At 53.5% G+C, this 15,848-nt stretch overlaps 2 protein-coding genes across 3 annotated transcripts in view; one reads left to right on the top strand and one right to left on the bottom strand.

The window, feature by feature from the left end:
- SMG6 (SMG6 nonsense mediated mRNA decay factor) overlaps window positions 1-13,480 on the bottom strand; it is a 104,131-nt gene extending 90,651 nt beyond the window's left edge. The window contains exons 1-8 of the mRNA XM_056506453.1: window positions 13,384-13,480; window positions 10,809-12,561; window positions 8,802-8,994; window positions 7,982-8,092; window positions 7,186-7,292; window positions 6,403-6,481; window positions 5,613-5,723; window positions 4,818-5,030 (exon numbers count right to left, since the gene is read on the bottom strand). Coding sequence (XP_056362428.1) covers window positions 4,818-5,030; window positions 5,613-5,723; window positions 6,403-6,481; window positions 7,186-7,292; window positions 7,982-8,092; window positions 8,802-8,994; window positions 10,809-12,561; window positions 13,384-13,474 — 2,658 coding nt within the window. The 5' untranslated portion in view covers window positions 13,475-13,480. The remainder of the gene's footprint in view (window positions 1-4,817; window positions 5,031-5,612; window positions 5,724-6,402; window positions 6,482-7,185; window positions 7,293-7,981; window positions 8,093-8,801; window positions 8,995-10,808; window positions 12,562-13,383) is intronic.
- Window positions 13,481-13,534: 54 nt separating this feature from the next.
- Window positions 13,535-15,646, top strand: SRR (serine racemase). 2 transcript variants are annotated; one of them, XM_056506479.1, is made up of 7 exons: window positions 13,535-13,738; window positions 13,909-14,044; window positions 14,225-14,328; window positions 14,402-14,521; window positions 14,609-14,683; window positions 14,892-15,101; window positions 15,363-15,646. In XM_056506479.1, the coding sequence occupies exons 1-7, from the start codon at window positions 13,568-13,570 to the stop codon at window positions 15,558-15,560; spliced, it is 1,014 nt and encodes a 337-aa protein (XP_056362454.1). In that variant the 5' UTR covers window positions 13,535-13,567; the 3' UTR covers window positions 15,561-15,646. The 2 variants fall into 2 exon arrangements, with proteins under 2 accessions (XP_056362454.1, XP_056362453.1); XM_056506478.1 differs by having other exon boundaries at window positions 13,543-13,738; window positions 14,402-14,683.
- The last annotated feature ends 202 nt before the right edge of the window (window positions 15,647-15,848 follow it).

The following is a 15,848-nucleotide window of genomic DNA, read 5'->3' as shown; positions in this document are numbered from 1 at the left end:
AGGGTTACCTTTTTGGGGAGCCATGCCCCAGCAGTGGGGGGAAGGCAGCCAGTCTGTGGTTTCACCCTGCTCATCTAAACACTGTGGTTAGCACAGCCCCAAGCTGCCTGGGCTCATTTTCCAGACCACAGGCTCCTAAAATTGACCATTCTGAGGGCTTTGCCCACCTGACACAATGGAAGGATCAAATGAGAGAGCCCTGTAGGAGCCCTGTACTTCATCCAGCAAAGATTATTCATAGGAGTCTGCAAAGAAAAGATCAATCCTTCACTGTCCTGAGTGAAACCACCCAACCATGCTGGCAGTGAGTAGAAATGCTCCCACCAGCCTGGCAGGGATGCACCAAAAATAATGAGTTCCCCAAGCAGCCTCTTCTCCGTGCATCTGTATGGAAGAACAACCATCATTACAGCAATACATCATTTCCACTTCTGCCTGTCACTTACCTCCAGTCATGTGTAATGGAACAGAGTAACAAGGTGAGGGGAACAGCTGAGAGTGGAGGGAGAAGCTCTCAGAAACAGGGGTGTCTCTGGGGTATATTTGCATGAGCAGAGTTTGGCCATGCTCAGAGACACTCAGCTCACACCACAACAGTCTCTGAACAAACCAGACACTCCCAGGGAGCAGAGGCAGCGACATTCAGGCAACCCTAACTCTGAACATTGGTCACTTCTGGTCCTGTGTGTGACTGGTCCAAGTAAAGGACAGGCTAAAGGAGCAGAATGCCCAAGAACTCCCACCACAACTGCTACCAGACTAAAATGAGCTTTTATCCCTCCAGAGGCAAAGCCCAAGCTCTACCAGATGAAAAGCTGCATGGATTGAAAGCAGGCAGGAGAAGGAGCCAGCACAGTCACCCAAGTGGCTGCTGCCCAAGAGGAACAAGTGCACAAAGCAGGAACAACAAACATCACCAGGGAAAAACGGATGTGAAACATGCAGGAGCTGACTGGGACAAGGACCCTTTCCACTAAGGACACATGGCCTCTGCTGAGGAAGTAGCTTGGGCAGCCCCAAAGCCCTGCTCAAGCTCCTGGATGCACAGGCATTCCCAAAATTGCCTGCCAGTGATATTTACTGCTCACTCATGGAAACCCTGGTGCAGTGTTCCACACTCCCAGCTGCTGAGAAGAAAATCTGGGTAAGGAAATGGAAGTTAAAACCTGCTCTGAATTCTAGAGCTAGTGATTCCACCCCGATTTCTCTGCCACTGCAAAGGGGTTGTTGCTCCATGGGCACCCAGCACCAGGTAAATTCAAAACCTCTCTGATCAGCAGGCTGGAAGAAAATGGGAATGTTCCTGCAGCTTATGCATAGGGCTGTGACAACAGATCTTGACTCTGGCCTTTGCCTTCCCAAGAGCTTTTCTGGTGGCCCTACCAAACTTCTCATGGTTCTTCAAGACTGACCTCTCACAAAGAGGCTAAGAGACTTAATTCTTTAATGATGATGAAGTATTCAGACATCTGGAGAGAAGCATTATTCAATTACTGGCCTGCCAAGGGAAAACCTCTCTTCCCTAATCTTAGCTGCAGCAATCTTTATTAGTGCCTGCATGCTGCGTGGTAACACAAGGAAGTGTCTACTGCAGAGCACAGGCAGCAGGCAGCAGCAATTGTGAGAACCTTAGCTCAGCATTTCCTGACAGGAGTGATTAAAATCTCAAATTCAGTGTAATATTAACACTTTCTCAAGAGACTGACAGCCCGTTTGCCCTGTTTACTTTACCAATTCACAGCCTGCAGAGCAAACAGCTTACAGTACTATCAGATTTAAGATTAATACAGACCCATGGCAAATGAAACCAGTGGCAGAGAAGAAATGGCAGAGGCTCAGCTCACCAACACAGCTGCTCACTTACTCAGCCTCCTTTTTTAGCATTTCTCATTGGAATTGCACACAAAGTGACCAGATATTGCCAGGTAAAGGGTCACCCTGCACACCCAGAAACATGCAACGTACAAGAGACCACAGAGAGCAGCCGTTCACAGAATGAAACCCCAAAAGGCTGTGGCCAAAACAGCCAAAACCCTGAGCACAAAACAGCCAGGCTGCAACTCCAACACCTCCTGAGCTCACTCTGAAACTGTCCCTTGTCCTGTGTGCTAGCAGTGCCAAATCCAGTGACAGGGGAAGGGGCCAAACACAGATTTACAGCCCTTGGTGTGCACAGGTGGTGTGTTCTTCCAGTTCTGCATCTTCCTAGAAAAGGGGATGGAGCAAACTGTGATACAGGCAGCTCTGCCAAGCTTCTACCTAAAAGCAGAGTGCAAGGAAAACTGCCAGCCCCACATGCTTTCCTCATCCCAGAAATGGCTGCAGTTTAAGCTGGCCTTTTCACTCTTGCCATCCCAGTTACTAACTCCAGGCTATGGACTCCTGACCCTGAAATAAAGCAATTTTGGGGTCTTTGTAGAAAGCTGCATATGGGAAAATGAAGTGAGTCCTGAGCAGAGGTGTGTAAAGCATGTGCTGACAGGGACAGCACAAACACCAGCAGGTCCTGGGAGAGCAGCAGCAGTAGCTCCCTGCAAAATGTGTCACATCACAGGACTGGCACCTCACCACCTGCACAGTGAAGAGAGTGACTACTGAGGACAGAAAACATCCCAAATCGATTTCTTGCCACCTACAGAACAGCCAGCATCCCCACAGTCAAACCACCTATGGCTGGGCTTGAAACAACAGCCTCTGGCTGAAGGGTGCAAGCAGCCACTTTCACACCCTGCCCAGAGTGCATCCAGAGCTATTATATCTCTACTTGCAGTGCTGCATCTGCTGCTGGCATCTAAACTTATCCATTCTGCCCTGCAAAATCCCAAAATCCCCTTCTCTGGCCCAGAAACAGCTGCCATAAGGCTGATGCCTCTGCTACCTGCAGAGCACTGCTCTCAGGGCCAACACAGAACACAGCCTGCCACTGCCACTTCAAGGGCTGAAGCTGGCAAGGAAGGGACTGGGGAGACAATGACACATTTAGCCTTATTTCCCCAAAATGACACACAAACGCTGGCACACGTCCCCTGGGAGCAGAGCTGTTCCCTTCCTGCCACCCGGGGATGTGGGGCAGAGGTGCTGCCAGCACCGGGGCTGCTCCTGCTCCTGTCCCGGCCAGGCAGGCCCTTCCGAGGCCAAACAGTGCCACACAGTGGCAACTCAGGGCTGCTCGGCTCCTCTCCAGCCAAGCAGCTCCAAAACACCCGGGGATGCTGCGAGGAACAGGCTGAGAGGCTGCAGCTCCAGTGAGGAAGGAGTCCAGAGCTTCCCGAAGCTGCTGTTCTTCATCCAGCCCACGGCTTCACAGCTCGGGAGCTTTGGCAGAGACACACATTTCAGGTTTCCTTTCCACGTGGTTATTTTGGGTGACATGGCCCCACCAAGCAGTTGTGCCAACTCAAGTGTTGCCCCACAGCAAGCACAGGCAGCCTGAGAGTAAATATCTTGGCTGCCAAAACCAACAGTGCCCAAACCCAGGTCCTCAGCTCCCTTTTGCCACTCTATTTCTGATGGTGTGGCTTCTCCATGATCAGAAAGCTCATACTTTTCAGGAGCCAATGTTTCAAACAGAAAGAAATCAAGACTAATGGTAAATATCAGACAGCGTGTACAGACAGTGCCAGCAAGCTGCACTTCAGAGAGCACAGACCCCACTGAACAGAGCAAAGGGAAGCTCTAGCACGAAGTGCTGCACTACAAACACAGTGCCTCCCACTCTGCCAGCTGCTACACTGCCTCCCATGACAGCTCTGCAAAAGAGAAACCCTCACCAGTGCCCCAAAAACACTGACAGCATCTCATGCCAAGCAGCTTCATCAATGATTGAGGGAGAAGCTAAAGCTTGGCACGTTCCTTTCAAGGATGCTGAGGAAGCAAAAGTCCCCAGAAGAAAAGCTGAGGAGAGGGAAAACAACCAAGGGCAGGAAGATCTGAAAAATGCTGCAGCAACGTGCCAAAGCTTATCTTTCAAAGCCCCAAGACTTCACCCCAGTTCCACCCAGCTGAAGTCACAAACTCACTAGAAAAGCACAAATCTGCAAAGCTTTGGGCCCCACAGTGTGCAGGGAAGGTCTTCCCAATTCTCCCAAACTCCCATCCTTAACAGCCATTTTAGGACAGGCAGCCCAGAGCTCCCTGGCAAGTTCTCTTGCAAGTCAAATGTGCCAGAGCAGTTCAAAGATTCCTGGAGGATGAGCTCCCAACCACTACTGCCTTAGCCCACATTCCTGGGCCTGACAAACAGAGTGCACCCGTGCCCCTCCTGAAAGGTACAGCTGGACAGGCTCACATTTTTAATTCTTGCAAAATAAAGGTGCTGCTCTAGCCTCTCAGCAGAGCAAGTTATGCAAATGTAACACCTACAATGGAAATTGAAACCACAGTTTTCACATTCCCAGAGCAAACCTCCAATCATCTGGCAATGGGACAAGTGACACACTTCCAGAACAAGCCTCAGAACTGCCAGGGTCACTGTTAACCCTGGTCTCCAGCTCCTGACCTCATTTCCCACCAGGAACCTCACCCAAATTAGAACCCTCAGAGCAGAAGCATTTTACAGCATCTTCTGTTTGTGCCTCTCTCCTGTTCCACATCAGCCACGCCAGCACGCGCTGCCAAGAACGGGATGGTAACAACATGCCTTAAACACGAGAGGCACGAGGTCACCAGCTCCTCAGCCTGACCCAGGCACAGCTCCCACAGGGAAAGCCAAAACACTGGAAAATTTAGCAACAGGAAAGCAAAACAGCTCCAGTGTCATTCCACTGCATTCCAAACACATGAGACCGCAGCCAGCAGCCGCCTCCCGCAGTACTCACGTCGCTGGGGCTGAGGTTCCCAAGCCCGTTGTCCTGCTCGGAATCCCGGCCGGACTCGTGGCCCTGGGAGGAGCGGGGGTGGGAGGGATGGATCCAGATCTCCAGCCTGGTGGCATCATCTCCCACTTGTCTCAGGGTGGATTTCTTGCCTTTGCCCCGGCGGTTGGGGCTCACATCCAGCACCTGATGTTTCCTCTGCTCCATCTGCTCGGACTGGGCACACAGGATACACTCATATTACCCATGGAGCAAGGGTCAGGGGAAGTGTATCATTTCATACACATGGAAAAATTAGCCCTTTCCCCTCCTTCACAACCACAGTAACTCATGGGCAGGCCCTGAATTTGGTTCTGATTCTACAGGACAGTGAGGGTGAACAGTTTTCAACTCCAGACACCCCAGGACAAGAAAAGCTGTGTCCAGTCCCAGGAGCATGTGGCAGCCCACGTGCTGTATTTGGGGTGAGTCCCTTGGGCACAAAGGCACTACAGCTTCCCTTATCCATCAGGATAGGGTGTGGGGCACCTGTGGAATAAAGCAATGATTGTGCTACATGCCAAGATCATGCTGCAAACCACAGCAACCAAAAGCCCTTGCTGAGCTCAGCTAAATCAGTTTGTGACCCAGCTGCCCAAACCACTCCAAAAACCATCATTCTGAAGGCTGCATCTCTCATGAAATCTCTTACAAGTAAGTAAGTGAGTGGAGTGTCTCTAACTCCAAAAGCCACCATTCTCTCTGTGCTCTCCAGCACAGGACAGGTGCAGCATCCCACAGCCCAGCTGCAAGGCTCACCTTGCGTTTTGTCTCCTCAAACAGGCTCATGAGGCTCTCCTTGGCTGTGAGGATGGGGTTGCTGGCAGCCAGGCTGCGCATGTAGTAGTACACAGCATCCAGCTTCCTCCTCTGCAAAAAACACAACAAAACAAAAACAACTGGCTCAGAGCTGCCACTCCTTCTGGGGCATTCAAAGCTAGGTTCCCATGTGCTTCCCCTTCCCTCTCCCTCAATATTGCCTGCAACAGGCACAGTGAGGAAAGAAAACTGCTTCTGAAGCCTGCAGTTCTGAACTGATCTACTTTGAACCAGCATCTTCCTGTGCTGGGAACTGGCAGATCCCTGCCAGCCCCTGTGCCCCAGCATGATGCTTTCATTATCTGCTGCCACATCTCCCCTGCAGTCAGTTTTCCTGCATGGCTGGAGTAGCCAGCACAACTGAAACCCGAGGAGTCACGTGTGGATGTTGCCTAGACTAATGCCCACAGGTTCAGTGGCTCTGAGCACAAAAATCTCATGCAAAAAGTGGGCTGTGTTTTCAACTTAAAACAATTACACTCTCAACAGCCCACAAAACAGTCCCTAAAATCCCTGAGGGAGTAGCGTGTATCTGACAAAGCCGCCTGAAGCCACGGCAGCTGGAATCCACACAGCACATCCTGCCATCAGCTTTATTTTTTCTTTTAAGAAAAAACCCAAACCAGCTGAGCACTGCCCTAAACAATGCCTTTCTCCACCAGATGGAATCTCCCAGCCATCCCAGAGGCTCTTCCTGTGCCTGCACATCCTTGCATGAGGAGCATCTTACCGTGTAGATGGCCAGAAGTGCCAGCTGGTTGTACGGGCGGCCGTTTTTGGGAGCAATTTGCTGAGCCTTCAGGTACCAACTGGGGAAGGGAAAAAACAGAGAGAAAAGGTTATTGAAAGGACATCAGGCTGCATTCCTTGTCCTCAAGGGTGCAGAAGTCCCCTTGGAATGTTATTTCTACAGGGAACTGGCCCTTCCCACAAGTGCCCTCTGCGTGCAAGAGAGAGCACGGACAGTGAGCTGTGACCATTCTGGGGAGGGATGGGGCACTGGGCAAGAGAGGGCAGATCCAGCTGCAGAAGGAAATACCCTCTAGGGACCACAATGGCTGAATTTCCAATGCAATGTCCAACAAAAAGGGTTAAACACATGCCTTGGATGTACAAGGGATACCCCTGGTTCACCCCACAGATGAGCAGGGAGCTAATAAGTTCTCACAGAGTGAGAGCATATAGATGCAAAAGCCACCAGAAAATATAAAAGCAATTCTGCCAGGCTCAGTGGCCTAAACCCTCCCTGCTGCAGGATCAGCACAGAACAACTTCCACCACCTCCACTTCTAGATGGAGGATGAGTGGATCTCATTCCAGCTTGCTCGCTGGAATAGCAAAACTCAGCCACACCTTTCATCGTTACAGAACTGTGATACAACAGAGAAGTGGAAAGACTTTAAAAAGGAGAAGAAAGACTTCTTTAGCTAGAGGCAAGTTCAGGGATGAAATGACATCCATCCCTGTACCCAGAGGCAGAGCTGTGCTGGAAGGACACAGCTGAGTGTGTTACCTGCGGGCCTTGCCGTAGTTCGCCGTGTCGTTCGCCTGCTCCCTGTAGCGGCAAATGTCCCCCTGGCAGATCATGCACCTCTGGGCACTGATCAGGGCATACTTCACCTGCAAAGAGCAGCCATGGAACACCTGGGACACAGCCCTGCCTCACCTGCAGCCCCAGCGAGCCCACAGGGGTTGTACAGAGCCAAGAGGAGGGCAGTGACACACTGAAGGGCTCACAAAAGGGCAGCAGAATGGAATGACAAGGTTCCATTGTACTGGTTCTGCACTTGTAGGGGCAAGCCAATCCCCAAAACACCTCCTTCCTGACACAATATCCCACCCCTCTCCAGAAGGGGCTTGTTCAGTCCATGACCAATTTGAGGACAGCTGTTAGATAAACACATCTCTCTGGGAATGAGCTGGACTAAAATATCCTTTCCCAGCTGTCCTTTGCACCTGCACTCACAGCTCAGGGCAACACATCAGGGAGGCAGCACAACTGCCAGCTTTCCCTCATTATTCTAGATTCCACAGGCAGAAAAAAAACACATGTTCAATACCTCAGGAAAGGTCAGGGTGCCTTTGGACACTTCTTTCCTTTATTAGCTCTGGACAGAGAGCTGGTACAAAACAAGTTCTTTGCAAAGAAAGCTAAGAAATGTTACTGCACCAGAGTGTGGTGCTCTCCAGCAGCTGAGAAAGATTCCCTGAAAACAAACTGGCTCTGTTTGGAGGGCAAGGGCACTGAGTGCAGCACCCTGCACAGGATTACCAGGATGAGAAGAGTCTCCAGGAGAAAGCCAACCTACCATTTTCCTGAGAGGTTTACTGCGGATGGCCATCCCATCCATGTAATCCTCAAGCTTGAACTGGTAGGACACCTGCAGCTTCTGGAGGAGGCTGTCAAAAAAAGAAGAGCCCTGCAAAACACACACAAACACTTGGATGTTATGGTCTTTCTAATGACAAGCACAAAATCACCACAACAGCCCTGCCAGGTGTAAGAAAGGAGCTCCATCTCCCTGAGGTTTGGGCTGTTTCTCTTCAGATCACAACAAGGAGGATGCAGGATCTCCAGCCCCAGAGGTTTTTAAGACTGAGCTACACAGAATCAGGACTGACTTGATTTAGTGTTTAACAAGTCCTGCTTTGAGGAGGAGGGTGGATTAAAGGCCTCCATTAGTTCCTTTTCTCACCCTAATTCTCTAAAACACATCTTCTCAGGTCTGTCAGCCTACCTGGTACTAAAGACTAAACTGAGCTGCAGTTTTATGGAATGACTTCCAAGCAAATTTGGTAAAGTTGCCACAAACACCCCTAGGAATGCTTCTGTTTAGCTCCACTTTAGGGCATTCATTTCATTTTAGCTTAAATCAATTTCTAATTAACACAAAACATCAACCAAAACAAACTTGGTTTAAATTATAACAGATGTCTACCTGGACCTACACCTGCCCCACTAAACCATAATGTGTCTGAGCATCCTCTTTGCATAAGGATAACCTAAGGCACATGGAGACACGAACAAGATCAAGATGAGCAGTTGCCCCATTATGCCATCCACTTCCAAAAACCAGTCAATCCCACCCAAAGGTTTAGTGCAATCTGGGAATGTTTCTCTCTTCTTACCTCATCTAGAAGCAAGAGCAGTTTGTTCCGAATTTCTTGGGCGTTTTCACCCTGAGGGTCCTTGAGGAGCTGCCGGAATTTCTCAATCACTTGGTAAAAAGCATTTTTCCACAGCAACTGGTCCACGTTCTGGGTGTCAGAGAACTCGATATCCATCAGGATGCACCGTTCATAGAGCTGCAGCATCTCCACCCTACAGCAAAACACAGTCAGGGAGGGGTCAATGCAACAACTGCCCAGGGAACACGTGCTGAGCCACCTGCTGCTCACATGCAGCTGCCAGTGCTAACACACACATCCCCCAGGGAGATGGCAGCTGCTGCAAGCTAACACCCTTCCTGCTCCAAGAGGGCAAATCCAAAAGGAGCATCTCCTTTGTACAGGTGACTCAGAATGGATCAAGGCTTGGCAAAGAGCAAGGCTACAGGTTTGCCAACAACAAGGCACAAGTGTCTCCTGATCCAACACAGAGAATACACACAAAGCTGCCAGGCTTTGCTCCTTCTGAGCACAACGTCTGGGCCAGGAACTAAAACACAAAGAAGCACAGGGCACTACAGATCTTGCCATTAAAATGATCCACTTCCATCCAACCAAAATACATAGCAGAGACACAGACCTGCTTCCTCAAAAATGAATGAGTTGGGAACAATGGAAACAAAGCCTGAATCCCAGAAATCACATTCCCCTTGTCAGCTGCCCACATCCCTGTTTGGATGCTGGAGCAGAATTCCTCCCCCAAATTTAATAAAATAGCTGCAGGCTAGGAACAGCTTGAAACATGTGGGGCAAGTTAATGGTAAAGGGGATCCTCAGCTGTTCCTGCCTTATGCCTTATAATCTTTCAAGTTCTACAGAAACAGTAGGAAAGCATGGATGGTAAAGTCTGGAGTGAAGCCAGATGGCAAGGCCTGGAACAGCATGACAGAATAAGAGAAGGATGCTGGTGGGTTCCTGCACGAAGCACAGAGCCAGGATGGGCTGCCTGACCCCACACAGTCCCCAAAGCCTGCACACACACCTGGACAGCACAAACACCAAGGGAAGTGGACATTTCTGTAGATGGATGCCAGGTAAGAGTCCCCACACAGCTGGCAGCAGGCACTTAGACACAAGGGACACTGCCAGCAAGGATAGGGGCAACTGTTCCAGGGCAGGGTGGGCTTCCACAGGCCACAGCAGCACCCCACAGTGTTTCCTCTCCCTCCACACAGCAGCTCTGGATCACCTCAGCACCTGAGAAAGACCTGAAACCTCTAGTGCTGCTTCAATGGCAGACATATCCCACCTGTGGTCTACAGAGCAAGTGCCTAAAACACAGAAGCCCTGAAATGAGCTCACTTGTTAGATTTGCTGCCAGTCAGCTCTGAAAATCAGCCGCCAGAGAAGCCCTGCAGACACAGAGGTCACAAATAAACTTGAAAGATGCCAAGTAGAAACTTGTAACAGCCATGTTAACCAGCCCCCAGAGCAACAGTGTTACTTCTCTCCTGACAGACTAGCATAACCAGGCTGCTCCCACTGGAGTGTCACCACTCTGAGTGGCATCAAGAGCAAAACTACACAGCATGGAAAGGCACTGCCACTCACAGCACCAGGAACACACTAAATGCTTCCTGAGCACACACTAAGGACAGGTAAGAAAGCAGAAGTCTGACAACAAACACTGAGAGCACTGGAACTGAGAAACATCAGCTCCAGCAAGAGTCAGAAGAACCAAAAAACAGCAGCAGGTGCTTGTCCCGCTCCTCTGTGACCCTGCAAGGCATTCACCAAGCACAAGCAGCTACAGCTTAGCTCCCAGCTCAGGGAAGTGACATCTATTCTCACCCACAACTTCCTTCCACCACCCACACACCACTGGCACACAACAAACAGACCCAGCACATCAAAAACCGGCAACCCAGTGCCACATCTCCGAGCCACAGAGAACCCCAAGGAGACACCATCCTCCTGCATTTCACCCTGGAAATGACTCACTCCCCCCTCCACAGCCCACCCACGAACCTCAGCTGGGCCATCTTCTCCAGCCCCTCAGGGCTGATACGGTCTCTGGACAGGAGGTTGCTGAGTTGCTGCTCCTGGTTCCCAGCCTCACGCAGGAGTTTGCTGAGCTCCTGCTGCTGTATGTTCCTCATCTGCTGCTCCATCTCGGGGGTCAGAGGAGTAGGGGAGAGTGGGCCACAGAGGTACTGCCCTGCCTGGCCAGGGTACCCAGGGTAATAGGCTCCTGGGTACACCCCGTTGGTTGGACCCATAGGATACTGCAGGGAATATCCACCGTAGGGATACTGGGGGGTTTGCCCGGAGGCACGAGGGTAATAATAGGGGTTGTCAGAGTTCTGGAATTTATAGTAGGAGGGCTGGGCCTGGCGGGCTTCCCCCCAGGAGGTGGGGCTCACTTCATCATCCGTGTCTAGGAAGTGAAGCTGAGCAGTCTGGCTCTTCAGGGCGGGTTTTTGGTCCGGGTTGTTTGGGTCCCACAGCCGGCGGGCAGTGCCCCCACGGCCCCGGCTCCGGGGGCCTTTGCTGCCAGCCCCGCCCAGCAGGAGCCTGGGCCCCGGGTGAGTGGCTTCAGGGACACCCACCGAGCTGGCAGAGAGGTCCGTGTTGGCAGGCAGGAACAGAATCCCACGGCCCCTCCCTTGGGGCTCCCTGCTCTGGCTCCTGGTCTCTGAAACCTCTAAGGCTTTAAGGGACTTTTTTTTATCTGTATCTGCCAGGCTGATGTCCCTGTTCATGGTCCTGCTGTCAAATGTCACTCGAAAGTGTCCCTTGACTTCCCTGCCGTTGCTGCTCCATTCGCTCTCACTCCTGGAAGCTCGGCTCTGCTCCGAATGCCTCCTCCTGTCCGAGTTCCTGCTGGACACGTACACCTCTGCCTCATCAATCCTGTCATCGTCCAAGGAGTCGGTGGAGGACACAGAGAGCTGCTTCCTAGGACGTATCCTTTCCCTGGCACGCTCCTGCCTCCTCTCCACCCCATCCACCAGCAGGGCTCCGTCCGTGCTGTTGTTGCTGCCAGCTGAGCTGGTGCTGCAGGTGCGGTAGCGGCTGCGCCGCTTGTCCGTGCGGGAATAGCGCTTGGTGGAGCCCAGCTTCCCCGGCAGCACCTCATCCCCCGCCCTCCTCACCCTGTCGCCTCGCTCTGCTCGTCTCCCTTTATCCCCCCTGGAGGCTTTCACTGCCTCCCCTGCCTGGCTCCCCTCTCTATCCTCCTTGCTCGATTTCATTTTCCTGCTATTGTCTTTTCCAGCGCCCTTCTCAGTCTCTTCATCTCCCTCGACTTTCAGCTGCTCCATCCTCCCGGTGATTTCCTCGCTGGCTGACCGCAGGGACGGCTCTTTAGCAGCTGAGTGCAGGCGTTTCCCAGGCTGGTAGATCTGCTGGTCTGGTTTCTTGGTTCTCCTGGGGGTTTTTGGACACCACTCATCCACAATTGGTTGCTTGGATGAATTTTCCTGGCTTTGAAGGCCGCCTTTGGTCTCTGTTTCTTCCTTTTCCTGTGAAGGACCATTCTGCTTGGGACCATCACTTTTGCCCCAGTCCTCCACAGCTGGAGCTCCCACTCCCACAAAGTCCTTGTCCCCAGCACTCTCCTCCTTGTCCTCCTCAGCTCTGCTCCTTTCCTTCTCTGAGGTCTCTTGCTTGGGTGACACAACCTTGCTCCTCAGTCTGGAGAGGCCAGGCTTGTAAATCTCCTGGTCTGGACGCCTGTTGTCTTTGCGATGCCTCGGCTCCTTCACCTCCTTCATGTTTTCTGGGGAAAAACAGACAGAAAAAAGTTACTCCCAGGGACCAAAAAACACCCTGACAAATATTCAAGCCAAGGCAAAGAGTCTGCCCTCAGGGCAGGTCCAGGAGATCTCTAAAAGTCCATGTCAATATTACAGGAAATTACAGAATAAGAGTAGAAAATGAGGAAGCCTAACACAGCTGACCAAATCCTTAGCCTGATCCATTTACAAATCCCGTACTGCAACAGGTTTTGCCTCAAAGCACCAATAAAGCACAGGGAGAGCGCAACACCAGACTTGAGCACATGCAGCAAGAGTAAAGTTGTATCACCACAGGTTCAGCAGCAGTCACCTGCCTGCTGTTGGTGCACGAGCAGCGAGTCAAAGACGCCTTTTCCTCTGGCTCACAACCCGGTAACGCTTCTCTCCTCCTCCTTCAACCGTATTTACATAAAACATCGTTACAAAGCCCAGGCCGGAGCACGCACAGTTAAACGCCCCACCAAAGCCGGGCTGTTCCCCGCTGCACTCCCTACACTTTCTCCCTGTCAGAACCGCAGCCGGTACCGGGGGCTCGGCCCGGAGGACCCCGAGGGACTGGGACCGACCATCCCGGGACAAAGCCGCTCCGGCCGCCGCCGCCCGGCCCGCAGCCGGCCCGCTCTCGGTGCGGGGCTCCCAGCCCGGACAGCCCCGTGCCGGCGGGGCGGCAGCTCTGCCCTCAAGCCCTACCCCAGGCGTAGCGGAGCAGCGCGGCCGCGGGGCCGTGCGCTCCCGCGGGCAAGCGCCTCTGCGAGGAAGGGCCGGCCCAGCAGCGGGTCGCGAGTGCCCCCGGCGCCCCTCACCTCGGCCGCCGCCGGCAGCGCGGGCCTGCGCCGCCACCATGTCCCGCAGCTCGGCGGCCGAGACGCGGACGCGCTCCAGCCCCTCCGCCATCTTGGCTGCGCCGGGGGCGGGAGGCACCGACGGCGGCCGCGCAGGGACAAACCGCCGCCGCGGCCGCGCGCAGGCGCGCACGGGGCCGCGCACATGGCCGCGCACGGAGCCGCGCCGGGGCTGGGCGAGGTGCGGGATGCGGAGCGGCGGCTGCGGGGTCGCATCCATCGCACCCCGCTGCTCACCTGCGCCGGGCTGGACCGTATGGCCGGCCGGAGGCTGCTCTTCAAGTGCGAGCTCTTGCAGAGGACCGGATCCTTCAAGGTGCGCGGAGATGGCGACACTGCTAATCCCCGGGGCAAAGGGCGCTTTTGCAAAGGGGAAACTCGCGTTCCGCCGATAGCCACCAGCTCCCGCCAGCCTGCCCAGGACTGAGGGAATGGTATAGCGAGGACGTTCAGCCCAGTACACACAGTGCTGTGCTCTCCATGCAGATCCGCGGTGCCCTGAACGCGGTGAGGAGCCTCGTTGAGGACAGCGAGCGTGCGGGCCGGGAGCTGCCCCGCGCTGTGGTGACACACAGCAGTGGCAATCACGGGCAGGCACTCGCCTGTGCTGCTCAGGCAGAAGGTAACCTGGACCCCTGCCCTCCAGCCCAGCTGCGAGAGGCAGGCACAGGGTAAATGCAGAGCTGGTTCCAGTGGAGAGGATGCAGGAGCTGGCATAGGCAAGGCATTGACTGCTCCTGCAGTTCCAACTGGCTGCTGTGACTTTTGGGTTGTTGGATTTACTTCCTCTCTCATCCCACAGGGATTCCTGCCTACATCGTGGTGCCCCGGACAGCCCCGCAGTGTAAGCAAGATGCCATTCGTGCCTATGGTGCCACACTGGTGCCATGTGACCCCAATGACAAGGTAAGGCACAGGGGAGACTGGCCAGGGACACTGCCCACACAGAGTGAGAGGTGACAGCTGTGCTTTCCCTCAGTCCAGAGCTGAGACAGCATCTGCTGTAGTCCAGGAGACAGGAGGAGTCCTGGTGCACCCCAACCAGGAGCCAGCAGTGATTGCAGGGCAAGGCACCATCGCCCTGGAGGTGCTGGAGCAGGTGAGGGAGATGCACAGCCCCTGCAGGGGCACAGCAGAAAAGGGGGACACAAAGTGTCAGAAGCCCTCACACTTCCTTTCTGCACAGGCACCCCAGGTAAATGCAGTGGTGGTTCCTGTCGGAGGTGGAGGAATGGTTGCGGGAATAGCAGTCGCCATCAAGGTAGGCAACAGCTTATCCTCGTGGGAAGGGCAGGACTCTTTAAGGCAGGCAGCAGCTTTTAACTTTAGAAACAGAAAGACTCTGCAGTGAAAGCCTGTGGGTACCTGGGGTCTGCATAGCAGCAGGGCCTGCTTAGCCCCTGCACACACAGAAACAGGGGACAGCCACAGACTGGTGTCATCGAGCTGGCTCCTCCTGCTCTCCCCAGGCTTTAAGGCCAGATGTGAAGGTGTTTGCTGCTGAGCCAAGCAATGTGGATGATTGTTACCAGTCCAAGGTCCGGGGGGAGCTGACCCCCAACCTCCACCCACGGGATACCATCGCAGATGCAGTAAAAACCAACATCGGACCCAACACGTGGCCCATCATCAGGGATTTGGTTGATGCTGTCCTGACAGTTTCAGAGGAAGAAATCAAGGTAAAGGTTCCCAGCTCCCTTCTCACGGTAGCTGCCAGCAGGCAGCTGCCTCCATCCCTACCCCTGCCCCTCTGCTCTCACCCCAACACCCTCCCAGAGCAGCACAAGCCCCTGTGCACCACTGCAGCTGTGACACCCACGCTGTCTCCAGCTGGAAAGGGCTATTGGGAGCTCTGCCCTCCCTTCCCAGAGTGCTGCAGGGATGCCCTGGAGCAGCCTGTGCTGGCTGCTGGGCTGACAGCTGCTGCCCTGTCCTGACAGAGAGCCACGTGGCTGGTGTGGGAAAGGATGAAGCTGCTGATTGAGCCAACAGCAGGCGTGGGACTGGCGGCCGTGCTCTCGGAGCAGTTCCAGGCAGTCCCCTGGGACGTGCAGAACGTTTGTATCGTGCTGTGCGGGGGAAATGTGGACCTGAGATCCCTGACCTGGCTCACAGACCTCTCTGGGAAAGCAGAATGAGAATAAAGTGGTGTTTCAAGGAATGAAAACCTCACTCTGAAGTTGTGCAGTGGTTTGTGCGCTACTAAAAACAGATCAAGTCCAAACGTTTGGGAGTTTTTGTGGAGGGACAAGGGAAGCTGGCATTGGTCTCTGTGGGGGGCCTGGAAACAAAGCACTGCCTGTTCTCCCTTCCCCAGCTGCCTTGCTCTGGCCCACGCCTCCAGAGAGCTGCACTCAGTCACCCTCCCCATCTGCTACTTGGCTCTTCTTTCTCAGCAGCACAGGAACTGCCAACAAACTCCTTCA

This window comes from Oenanthe melanoleuca, chromosome 19 (genome assembly GCF_029582105.1).
Source record: "Oenanthe melanoleuca isolate GR-GAL-2019-014 chromosome 19, OMel1.0, whole genome shotgun sequence".
Lineage (NCBI taxonomy): Eukaryota > Metazoa > Chordata > Aves > Passeriformes > Muscicapidae > Oenanthe > Oenanthe melanoleuca.
This window is presented reverse-complemented; position numbering and strand designations above follow the sequence as displayed.

What these genes read in the sequence shown, in the direction of transcription:
- SRR (XM_056506478.1), top strand. Translation starts at nt 13,568, where the DNA reads ATGGCCGCGCACGGAGCCGCGCCGGGGCTGGGCGAGGTGCGGGATGCG. An exon ending in AGAGGACCGGATCCTTCAAG is followed by an intron (nt 13,739 to 13,908) that starts GTGCGCGGAGAT and finishes CTCTCCATGCAG; the next exon opens with ATCCGCGGTGCCCTGAACGC. An exon ending in TTTCAGAGGAAGAAATCAAG is followed by an intron (nt 15,102 to 15,362) that starts GTAAAGGTTCCC and finishes CTGTCCTGACAG; the next exon opens with AGAGCCACGTGGCTGGTGTG.